The following is a 12,696-nucleotide window of genomic DNA, read 5'->3' as shown; positions in this document are numbered from 1 at the left end:
ATTAAACACCAAAAGATCATGTTTAGCAACAAATTTGACAGAAAAAGTAGTTCAATACGCAGTAATGCTATGTAGTAATTACTGTATTTACGAATTTAGCACCAAAATATCATGATGTATTGAAAACATTGACTACAAAAATGCGTTGGATAATCCAGAATGTTGGATAAGCGAGTGTTGGATAAGTGAGACTCTACTGTGTTTAGGAAAGATGCATTAGCTGGGTGTGTGCAGTCAATATTATGCAGGATTATTTGGAGTTTAACACTTTGGCTACGCCCAGGAAAACTCAAAAGGTTAATAATAGAGGAGACTATGTTTTTTAATATTACACATATGTAGTTGTGCAAACATAAGCCAGACTACACGTTTATTATCATGAACCTTTAGTAGAGTCCACTGTATGAAACTTGTTCTGACCAGTATTTGTATCAATAGAAGCTGGAAATCGTCAAAGGATGGAGGATCAGCAGCCAGACAGTTAAGAGGGTAGGCAATATGCTAAGAACTCCATAAATAATGTTATGTAGGAATAGTCGGAGGCCAGAAATTCTGGATTGTATCACATTTTTAACAGAAAGTTAGCACTTTTTATGGGCTGCTGAAGAAAATTAAACTTATCGCAAATAACATGTTACTAGAATTCAAAAGTGTAGCTGTATTAGTCTGGATCAGTATACAGAGATATGTTTTCCTTACAGTTACGGTTTCAGTAGAACACATCATAGGTTTTAGGAGAATGTAAATTTACACCCTCAAAATACTGTAGAATACAACATTCCTGATGCAGCTTACCAATATGAGGTAGCAGGTTTAGGGTACGGGACACATAGATCAAAATACTGTTTAACAAAACTTAAGTGCCATATTCTATTTAGATTTTACCATGATTTCTTTATTTTTGTATTTGACTGCTGTGTTACAGGTAACTTCAAAAGGTTTTGATGTTTTTAACTAGTCCCAGAAATACACAACTGAATGAAAGTATTTGCCATGCTGTGGGTTGTGTGCATAGATGTCTGGTCAGGATTTTCAATATGGCTGGAATTGACAGAAAGGCAGTATCAGTACGATGTTGCCACCTTTTTATGCCTTTCTTATTGTAAGGCCCCTTTCACTGTAGCTGTCTCACTTTCTAGCCATCATTCTAACATAGCAAGCCAAACACAGGTTGGGGGTGAAGGGAAGGAGATAAAGCACAGTCCTATGGGTCTAAGGAGTAAGATTCAAGCCAGCTGTGTGTCCTGTTCCCAATGAGTTCTCTACAGGTATGTTCATTAGTTTTTGTGCAAGAGGAAAAGATCTGTCTGTTGGACACAAAATTGGCACAAGGTTTCATACTTAAAACAGATTTGGTTCAGTTCTTATCTCCAGTACTGGCAACAGCCTTCAGCTCAGCAGTGACAAAGCTGTTAGCAAGTTTAATAGACCCTATCTGACTTTTCTAGTCGCTATAGATCTGAAAAGTCCTTGTATTGCTGATGTCTGCAGAGCGGATACAAGTGCTTCTTTCTACTGGAGGTAGGTATCAAGTTTCTTCTGGATGTTGTCAAAGCTGTCTGCTCCCATGTAGTCAGCCTGGCCCTGCTCCCATCTTTCTTTGCGCTCCTCTGAGGACATGGGGGGTGGCGAGGGTGGCACGTGTGTCAGCGCTGTAGGTGAAATTGACAGGTGGGACACCGCCTCCGCTACCTCCTCCTAAGATGAAAGCACAAGTGAGCGGGGATGGTACCACAACATCATTACAAAAAAGGGGAGGCATGAAGCAACAGTGCAGAGGGGAGAAAAACCAACAAGAATTTCCCATGCAAAGCAGCAAGCACTGTTTACAGAATTTAAGGAACTGGACAAATAAAGAGTCTAAAAGTCAACGAGAAAGCAAGCAGGTAGTTAGCAACAGATTTAAGTTCTTCATACCTCTCTACAGAAGCCACAAGAGAAAGCCAGTGTATAGACCAAGCCCGATAGCTGAAAATAGTTCATTAGAAAGTTGAAATAGGGACAACAGAAAGCACAGCTCAAGAACAGGTCAGTCTTTGCTCTCAGAAAGGTCTAAGAACTTAATCATTGTATTTCTGTACACCAAACATAGGTGATCAAAGGCTGCATTGCATGCATTAGTGAATTACATGCATGAGGAGCTAAAGCCAATTTTTTTTGGCTAACTAGATCCCTAGAAAGAAATACAAAAGCAAGAGAGTTGTGGTGGTTTTTAACACTCAGTAATTCAATTTTTTAGACAGTAGATGTCTTATTCACAGATGTGAATACTGAAAGTTTTTCTTCGTACTCTCATTGCCTTCTGCATCTTTCTCAACACGGTTTAAACGCATGTTCTATGTAGTGCCAAGCACTGTACATGGATATCTTTGGAGGTTTGCGCCCATACACAGCCTAGTTCTGAATTCTGCTGAAACCTGAAAGTTTTGCGGCAATAAACCAATTTCAGTGAGCACCAGTATACTCATCTCAAAGAACTTGACTAAAGCTAGGGGAAGATAACCTAGAAGAATTGAAGGTATACAAAATCTAGTTTTAACTACTTGTGACACATACTCAGTACTGCACCTAATTTGCTAACAAGAGTTAAATAGCAAGCCGTTTTTGGTAAGCCAGCTACATACACATCTGCAGAGATCCATGCCAAATAAAACATTCCAATTAACCTGATATTACTAATCTTTTTGCATTGTAATTCTGAAGAATGAAAATGGGATTTCAATCATTCTACCTATCATATCATTTTCAGGGACAGACCAATAAGGGGATGTAAAATACAACTAGCTTTTGAATATTGTTTGTATATTTTAAGTACATCAATTCTTGGTTTCTTTTTTTAAAAGCATTTAAAATACAACTCACACTTTACATAATAGAAATGGCAGTTAGGACTACAGTGATGAGCATCTAATGTTATCAAATCTAATGTGCCAAATTAATCTGAGTGATTGATTCAAAATACATCTTTTCAGTTTTATATAAATGGAGGATGCAAGGAGAGGATAATGTATAAGGGACGCTGAATTTTCCCCTCCATGTATTGATTTCACTTCGGGGTGTTCAACTAATGCATTTCAGTTCTGGGAAACATAATAGGAGAAATAGAATTGAATAACTTTTGCATGGGATTTAATCATTACTTTGGGTGGATCCTTGTGCTCCTGCTTTCTTACTGTGTTTGGGACTACAAAGCAAACACAACTGGATTAAAAAGGGATTCAAAGGAGGAAGTTGTGAATTTCATTGAAGGCCCTTGCCTCCATATATCTTTGATTGCCATCAATGTTATACTTAAAACAGTATCTTCTAATATCTTCTAGTCCTCTCATACACTCTCCCTTTAAGAAGACATTACTTACAAATTCATATCTGTAAATCTTTTCACAGTTAGTGTTGAGTCTGCCCTTTAGTACATAGAACAATTCATAGAACAATTAGTGCTCCGTACTCTAATTGCAGACTAATAATAGATCTGAGCCAGTATGCTGTGTAATGTGGCAGGGCACAAACCTACTTTGGTTGCGGGTATTACTAGCCAATTCGTTTACTAATCTTGCTACTGCAGGATTGCAAGCTGATTTTTTAAAGTAACAATGCTAATTTCAAACTAAGTAACTCTAATTTATTGATAACTAAGTAAAGGCTTTTTGTATGCAAGGGACATAACCCTCTTCAAATGTACATCTACAGTCAAGCTTGAAATTAATTTAAAAGACCTACCGCCTTTACACCAGTAGCTGTGTCTTTAATGGCACCATGCTGCTGTAACAATGGCAAAATGTTTGTGATAAAGGTATCCCACCACATATTGAGGAACTCTGGGTGAACTACTGTGGGGCCTTGAGCATCTTCCTTGACACTTTTGGCTTTGGAGTCATAAGCGTAATTCCATGGCTTAAGTTTTCCCAGAAAGTGCACTACTTTTGCATTTGTTCCAAACCTGCCAGGAAAAAAGGAGAGGAGTGCTTGATGGGTGGGTACAGAATACAGTGTTTAGTCAACTTATTTTGACATTTATTGCAAAGTATCAAGATCTAAATCTCATAATGTGTACATCAGTGCACAAAAATATTATTGGCAGGCTGAAAAGCCTTCCATTTTTAAACTTTTCATATCTAGAAGTAATTTCTTCTTTGCTTGTAATGTTTTGCAATTGCTATCACTTTCAGTGTTCAGCATTCTGGAAGATACCTGAATACTCAATAAAGTGTAAAGCTTCATTAGTTTCACAATTTTATTTTTAATAGGAAGTTAAGCCTGCACTTATATAAACTTCCTATCAAGTGACTATGAGTATATACACATGTAGACTTCACACTAACTCCTTCCTTAAGTTGTCTACTACTTACAATTTGAACAAGCATTGAATATACTAATGTGGTATCAAGTCACAAAAGTGTTATTCTAGTTCGCTGACTATGATAAGAATAACGGAGAAGGTCAAACTGACATAGAGAGAAAGGCATTTCTGAAATAATTTGGAAATAAGATGATAAGCTGCCAAGTTGTTTTGATATGTGTGTACAAGAATATGTTGAATGTATCTTCTAAATAACACACATTCTGGGCTTGTGATACAGCAATTTCATTTGTTTGATTTACAGCTGATGACAATAAAGTAATGGTCTAAATCTAACTGGTAGCCCCAACTAGAGTAAACAATCAATCAACAGAAACCTGGCAGTCAGCACTCAAGTGTGATTGATTCAGTGGGTTTACTCCAGCTGGAAAATGCAATTGGATAATTGTTTAGTAGTTACTTGAATCTCTTTGGGATTTTGACATCACTACAAAAAGGACTTTTACTTGGAGACTAAGAGTCACACCTGTTTCTGGTAAATCTTTTTCCACTTTAAAAAGCCAGCACACATAAGATGGGATCATAACAGGGTTTAAAACGCAGTTCATTCCATGAATTGTAGCTGTTTGGCACAGCAGGAGTCCTTTGCCCTCATGATACCTTGTATTCAGCTTCTGTCCTGAAGGCAACAGTTCCTAGTGACTCAGGCTTCCTGATTTCACTTCAGAAAAAAAGCTATCTTAGAGAGACAGTTATCCAAAATCAGCCCAAAATGTAAGGAGCTGAAATACATAACCCTGTACAATGCAGTAAAAAGTTGAAAAAATGGTTTAGCTATTAAAAATATACTTCACAATACCATTCATTGAGCCAGATATTCTCCCTCTGTCTCTACCAGCCGCTCAGTTTGTGTGAACTTCCAAAAATAAATGCTCTAATTTTAACTTGACAGTACCTCATATGATGTCCAGATCACAAGACATCGTTTGAACCTGAGCCACTGAAAACACTGCTTACGTTAGCTGCTCCATTAAACTCTACTTACTCATGTTGCCTAGAAACTAGCTCATGCAATAGTTCATTTACTTCTGGACATATGAATAATATGGTTCAAGAGATTCACTTTATTGTAAATCATTTGGGAGAATGTTAAATATATTAAATGCTAATCACTAGAGTTGGATTTCTGGAGGACACTTAAATTAAGATGCACTGGAGAAGGGGAACAGACTCCATGCAGATCAGGGTATTAGAACAATACTTTCCATAACCTTTCACTATTGTCTATGCTGACTAGTGCTGGTGGAAATGTGCTTTCCCCTCTTTTCCTAGAGCAGACATGCATAACTTGGCAGTTGAAAAGGACCGATGTTTCTTTAAAATACTTCCGTGCTCCACTCCTCCCTCTGTGCGTAATGATGTCGGCTGCAGCTTGTCACAGTACAGTTAAAATTTTACTCATCATTTACTACTGTGAAATGAGAGCTGATTTCTCTAGGATAGGCCTGCACCATATGTAATCTGTGGTCCGGATGTGGCCCGCAAAGGGTGATCAAATGGCTCACAGGTTGCATATTGTGCTCGCCTGTCCTAGAGTAATCAACTCTCATCTCACAGTAGTAAATGGTGAGGAAATGTTTTTGACTGTATTGTGATCCAGTGTCTGATAGTTAGGAGGAAGTCAGGAATGCAGCCATCAAATTAAGAACATTGTTCCTGGACACTGATTTCTTCAAGCACTATTTGGGCATCAGGACAGTTAAGTCATGTCTGATACTTTATGCACTGAACGTGACAAGAATTGCTGAATTACAATGTTACACCTTCTCCCTGCACTGAGATGATGACGTGAAACCAAGCACAGTGTCAGAACATCAACAGGACATCTTTTTTGAGTAACAATAGGCCTATGGCCATACCACCCAGAACACGTCCGATCTCGTCTGAACTCGGAGTAACAATAGGATCAAGGAAAAAAAGAGTGTCATGGACAACTCCCACGTTATGAGAATTCTAACCGTCCATGCCATGGAACTAAAAAAGCCAACACTCCCACTCCAAGGAAGAAAACAAGGACAATTCCTTAACAGTAACATGTTGTATTTTGTTTCAGATCTTGCTAGCCTATTTAGTTGCCAAAAATATGAGAGTGGAAAGCTCGATCTGAGATCTGATCAACATTGTTTGGATACTTCATTCTAACCAAGCTGTTGTTTCTCAGTAAAATTAGGCAATAAACAACTTCCTTTTATGGGGCAGTCTCACATCAGCATCTCAGTCCAACTCTCTTAAAATATTTTAAGCTAAACCAGCCCTTGCTCAATAGAACCATGCTTGAATGAGTAAATCAATTCATTCATATCATATTCAATTTGGAAGCAGACTTCACCCAGTATGAACACAAAACCACACACATATTTCACAGACAGTAAATCTTACAAAGTTGTTTTTTCATACAGCTTATTCACTTACGCTTTAAATGCTGGAAGATAGGAGTAGATAGAAATACTGCTTAAATTATAAATAAATGGCAGATGTTTGCTAATGTCTGCTGTTGCCCAACTGCTGAAGAAGGTGTTTAATAAGCCCTGGTCCCCACCTGAAAAAAAGAGACACAGTAAGATTAATAGGAACCAGGCAAGACCCACCACAACAATTCTCATTATGGGCCATATTCGATTATTCAGCTCAGCTTAGCTGACTGTAAAGCATACCAAGACATTGAAGAAGAACTTATTGTTCTAGACTTGTTCTAGAATTTAGGATTGCCAACATTTAAGGATGTATTCCATGTGTTCCGGTGACCTCATAATGTTTGTGGATAGGGCGAGGGATATGAAAATCACAGGTGTTCACAGACCAAAGCAGATCTTAGCAGAACAGACTAGGATGGGTCAGTAGGAGACAAGGATACAATCCTATGGCTTTGCAAGCAACCAAAGAAAATACACTCTTATACTGCTAAAGAGGAAGCTCCAAAAACAACAGGCTAGGATTTTGGTGGGAAGTATGTGGTCAAAAGAAAAGCTAGAGGTGCTAGAAGTTGGATGTTTCAACTGTGGGATTTAAAAAAAAATAATTAGTGGTGGGACTGCCAATTATTCCAATCCATTCTAGATTAAGATAACCAAGTAAGACATTATGTCCTAAAACACATTTTCAATTACAAATAGTGGAATTGTGCCTTGTGATTGCTGTTATCTTTTAATATTATTTACTTAGAAGCAGCACAGCCAAGAATTGAGGATACATTACTGTGTGTACTAAACTGATTAAACCTGATCTTTCATATTACACTAGGCAAGTGAAGTTTATATATCTGTGGAAGGTCCAGGGTGGGAGAAAGAACTCTGGTCTGTTGGGGGCAAGCGTGAATGTTGCATTGGCCACCTTGATTAGCATTGAATAGCCTTGCAGTTTCAAAGCCTGGCTGTTTCCTGCCTGGGGGGGAAAACCTTTGTTGGGAGGTGTTAGCTCACAACCCAGTCATTTCGGCCGTGAAAGCTTTCAACAACATAAATGATGATGTTAATAATAATAATAATAATAATAATATACTCTTCTAAGTATATTATATTATTACTAGCTGTGGCCGGACTTAATTTTTCTTTTCTTTTTGTTGTATGAACGTAGAGGCGTGGATGAGAGGTTGTGCTGTCAATTTTCAAGGTTGTGTGGCGTTTAGTTTAGTTGTTTTGTCCGGTACCATGATTCCATTACCCTTTTTTATATATAGATTGATTGATTGCAAGCCTTCTAAAAAGAACATAGATTTCTGAACTCTGTAATCGGAAGTATACCCCAACGACTGCTGTTCCAGGTTCAGTGATATTTTATGTGGCTAGGAAAGGTTACTGTAAGAGGTTCATAACATGTCCTTTTCACAAGAGTATTATCTGGACTAGTATTCCTTTCAAAACTCCTTTAAAAGCAATGCCAGCTACTCACATACACTGGAGTTTTCTATTTAAAACAATCAAGTCTTTCTGAAGTTCCAACGTATATGTTGGGTTCATAACTAGCTATTGGCAAGTTCTTCATAAAGCCAGATTGGAAAAACACACCTAGAGATGGCACATGCTTCTAACAAAACAGCAGCTCCATTTCAGTTTCTAATTCTCACAGCGTTGTTCAAGATTTTCTCTGACGTACCCAAGCCAAGTGCCAGAATACACTCCTTAATACTGTTTCCACTTCCAGTGAAATCCAACACTGGTTGGGGGATGGGTGGAATCAAAACAATATTGTTAGTTTAATACCAAATAAGTTTAGAAGGAATGAAATATCAGAAAGAACACAAAATGTCTTGAGTTTTGTTCTAGATGAACACCATGATATATCTCTTCTTCTTACTGCCAAGACTTTAAATATGCCACTCTCATTAGTGCCATTGCTTAAGTTACAGCAGAGATAGTCAAGCCATTTCAAATAACTCTTTCTGTTTGACATGATCACTTTGTTTCTGAGTAAGTTCATTTGTTACTTTTTATGCAGAATATAAAATAAAGAAGGAATAAGCACAGCTAAATTGAGGACAAGAAGAACTGCCTCTAACATAAATACTCTTGGCTTCCACTGACCAATAGCAAGTGAATCCTAAAGTTAAAAGGGGACTTTATTAGCAAGTTCTGTCTGTCTGAATAGAGACTTGGAATGTTTTCCCAAGCTCAAGACTAGCTGCCATTGCCATAGTAATCCATTCACTATGGTGTCATTATTTACCCTGATTGTATATATCTGAAGCCAACAGAAGCTAACAATGTTTTTATGCTTCAGGAAGTCTTGCATATATGTAGTGTAAAGAAAAAGGAATGAAAGAGGCAGATGGAGGCAAAGACCATATCAAGGTTGATCCAGTTGGACTGCTATTCTACATACACAAGCTCAACTTTCTTATGGGAAAGAACATCAGATGATTGGCTTCTGCTCCTAGTATTTCTCTTTGAGGCTGTGATTTTTGTATATATTTTAAGTTGCTCTGAGATCACTGATGGCAGCTGGCAACTCCCATGTTAGTGGGGTGATGTGTCCATTCTGGGGTTTAGTTTAGTTTAAAGGAGCTATCCAACATCTTGAATTTGTTTGGGGGACAATGTTTGACACCTTACACCAGGGGTCCCCAAACTAAGGCCCAGGGGCCGGATGCGGCCCTCCGTGGTCATTTACCTGGCCCCCGCCCTCAGTTTTATAATATAATATATTGTATATACATATAATATTGATAATAATATTATAATGTAATACAATATAACACTAATAATCATACCATATAATAATATTGATTATATATTCTATATTACATATAATATTACTAATATTACAGTATAGTGGTATAGTTCAATATAGTAATATATAATGCTAATATTATGCTATGCTAATAATATAATATATTGTATATACATATAATTTGTAAGCCACTCTGAGTTCCCTTTGGGGTGAGAAGGGTGTGATACAAATGTAGTAAATAAATGCAGTAAATAATAAATAAATAAATTTTAGACTTAGGCTCGCCCAAAGTCTGAAATGACTTGAAGGCACACAACAACAACAACAACAACCCTAATTAACTTGACTATCTCATTGGCCAGAAGCAGGACCACACTTCCCATTGAAATCCTGATAAATGTATGTTGGTTAAAATTGTTTTTATTTTTAAATATTGTATTGTTCTTTCATTATTCTTGTTGTTATTGTTGTTGTTTTTGCACTACAAATAAGACATATGCGGTGTGCATCGGAATTTGTTTGTATTTTTTTTCAAATGATAATCCGGCCCCTCAACAGTCAGAAGGATTGTGGACCGGCCCTCGTCTTAAAAAGTTTGAGGACCCCTGCCTTACACTATTCCAGAGTTGATTCACACATCTGTATCATTAAAGAGTTGATTCACATCTGTAACACTGTCTAGCCAAAAGAGACAAATAAATCTATCAAACAGTGTTTCCTTAGACAGAGTTCTCATTTTGACTATTCAATATAGCAGCACAATTTATCTGACATGTATCCTATCCTCTCTTTCCAATAAGAGGAATGCAGAAAGTTCTCTTAAGAGGTCTTGAACACCAAGCATAAATGACAAAGACACTAAAAGGGTGCATCTACACTATAGAATTAATGCAGTTTGATATAGCTTTAACTGTCATGGCTTAGTGCTATGGAATCATGGGAGTTGGAGATGTACTAGCACTCTTTGGCAGAGAAGGCTAAAGACCTTGTAAAACTAAAACTCCTATGATTCCAAAGCATTAAGCCATGGCAGTTCAAGTGATGTCAAACTACATTGATTCTACAGTTTTGATGTGCCGTAAGATGTAAGCAGTGGAATTTATCTGTGCCTGAAACTTATCATTCCTTAAACAAATACTGTGAAATTCATTGAGTCACCATAAATTGACAGCTGACATACACAATTTAAAAAACAGTGCAGGAGGAGGAGCAAGCTCAAAAAGTACCATCTCACGAGGTCTGTTTAACTTTATGGATCCTTGAACCAATACCTTATAGGCTCATTTAGAAAAAAAAACTAGCAGGTTTGGCATGTGGTCCTCCTTTGGGCAAATGGCTAATCTATATGCGAGGGACCTGTAACAAAATGATATAGCAAAATACAACAAAATCCTAATTCCACAACCAAACACACCCTTTTGTACATGTGCAATTACACTTTTCTGGCTGCTGTGCAACAGCTGTATTGAGATTGTAATTGCTTAAGATGAATTCTATAAGTATAGCTACAAAATATTCAATACTTCTCAATTAATTGAATGCATTCATTATAGGTGGAGTAATCAAGAGGATTTCAGCCAATTTTATCAACCTTAAGTCAGCCATAATCTTTCACCATAACCCATAACCTATGACTGAAATTTGGCAGTGGAGAGAAATTAGCACAGTTCCTACCTTGAGAAATGCAAGAGTGGATTTTTTACATATACAACATGAGAAGTGATGTACAGGTATGAGTCTTTTAGACAAAACAGATGAGCCTTGGGAAGCAACAACTCAATCACACACAACCTTTGGTCTTCCAGGTCTTTGGGACTCAAACTCTTAGAAGCCCTAGCCAGCTTGCCCAATTGTCAGGACCTGAGGTCCAAAACACCTGTAGGGCCACTGATGTATTAAAGCATTTCTAAGTGCACGTTATCCAAGAGAATCCAATGGCACTACTCTTAATTTGTGTGGATGGAGCATTAAGGGGCATTAAGCCTTCAAACGTTGGGATAAGCTTGAAATGACCCTCCACCCCTGCAACTGCAGTTACACATAACATTGCTGCATACTTTTGGATGTAGGTATAGCCAAAACCGCTCAACCCCAATTGGCGAGGGAGCTGCATTTTGTCAGATTAAATAAAACATCGCTGCCTTAATTCAGAACTTCATGAGCAGGTCATTGCTGTACAACTAATGTAGAATTATTCAAAATGTGGCAACCCATTTCTATCTATTTCATTTATTTGAAATGAAATGGCGAAGCAGTTCTAACGTGGGCCGACAATAGTAGAATGAGCCTCCTTCATGACAGTAAATTACCACCATCATTTAATAGCGGCCGATGGAAGCGTGGTTATAACCCTGATCTGATTTTTGTAAAGGAAAGCATAAGCCACCAATGCACCAAAAGGGTATTAAACCCAATACCTAACACACAACACAGACCAATATGCTGCGTAGCATATGCAGCTGTAAGACCGAAAAGTGTCCCATTCCGCAGAAGATATAACTTCAATAAAGCTAACTGGACAAAGTTTACAGAGACCTTGGAAGCTGCTATTTCTGATATAGAACCTTCTATAGAAAATTATGACCTGTTCATAGAAGCTGTGAAAAGATCCTCAAGGCTCTCAATCCCTAGGGGCTGTCGCACAAGCTACCTACCAGGCCTAAACGAAGAATCACTAAATCAGCTACAAGAATATCTCAGATTATTTCAAGAGAATCCATACAGTGATGGGACTATTGCAGCAGGCCAAAAACTATCTACAGCCTTAGCTAATGCTAAGAAAGACAGTTGGATAGAGCTGCTTGAGAACCTGGACATGTCCAAGAGTAGCCGAAAAGCCTGGCAATTGCTGAGACGCCTGGATAGTGACCCTCTGGTCAACCCTGGACACGCGAACGTGACACCAAATCAGATAGCTCACCAGCTAATTCAGAATGGGAAAACCAACTGCAGCAGAATAAAGATGAAAATCAACAGGGTGCCAGAACTTGAAACCCACCAGTTGTCTTCTCCTCTAAACCTGAAAGAACTCAGAGAAGCCATCAAGCGATGTAAGACTGGTTGGTAAAGCACCTGGCCTAGATGACCTGATGATGGAGCAAATCAAACACTTGGGGCCCAAAGCTAAAAACTGGCTTTTGAAATTCTACAATCAATGCCTGGCACACAAA

The 12,696-nt window shown here is 38.0% G+C and overlaps 1 protein-coding gene across 2 annotated transcripts in view; it reads right to left on the bottom strand.

Annotated features, from left to right (window-relative positions):
- Positions 1 to 297: 297 nt before the first annotated feature.
- Positions 298 to 12,696, bottom strand: part of gyg1 (glycogenin 1) — a 34,248-nt gene continuing 21,849 nt past the window's right edge. Inside the window, exons 5-8 of one of the 2 annotated variants that reach the window (XM_003218194.4) lie at positions 6,773 to 6,899; positions 3,721 to 3,940; positions 1,918 to 1,968; positions 298 to 1,698 (exon numbers count right to left, since the gene is read on the bottom strand). In XM_003218194.4, the coding sequence (XP_003218242.2) occupies positions 1,513 to 1,698; positions 1,918 to 1,968; positions 3,721 to 3,940; positions 6,773 to 6,899 (584 nt within the window). In that variant the 3' untranslated portion in view covers positions 298 to 1,512. The remainder of the gene's footprint in view (positions 1,699 to 1,917; positions 1,969 to 3,720; positions 3,941 to 6,772; positions 6,900 to 12,696) is intronic. The other variant, XM_008106191.3, reaches the window with a different exon arrangement.

Source organism: Anolis carolinensis, chromosome 3 (genome assembly GCF_035594765.1).
Source record: "Anolis carolinensis isolate JA03-04 chromosome 3, rAnoCar3.1.pri, whole genome shotgun sequence".
Taxonomy (NCBI): Eukaryota; Metazoa; Chordata; class Lepidosauria; order Squamata; family Dactyloidae; genus Anolis; species Anolis carolinensis.
The sequence above is the reverse complement of the archived record's forward strand: the minus strand, read 5'-3'. Positions and strand labels throughout refer to the sequence as shown.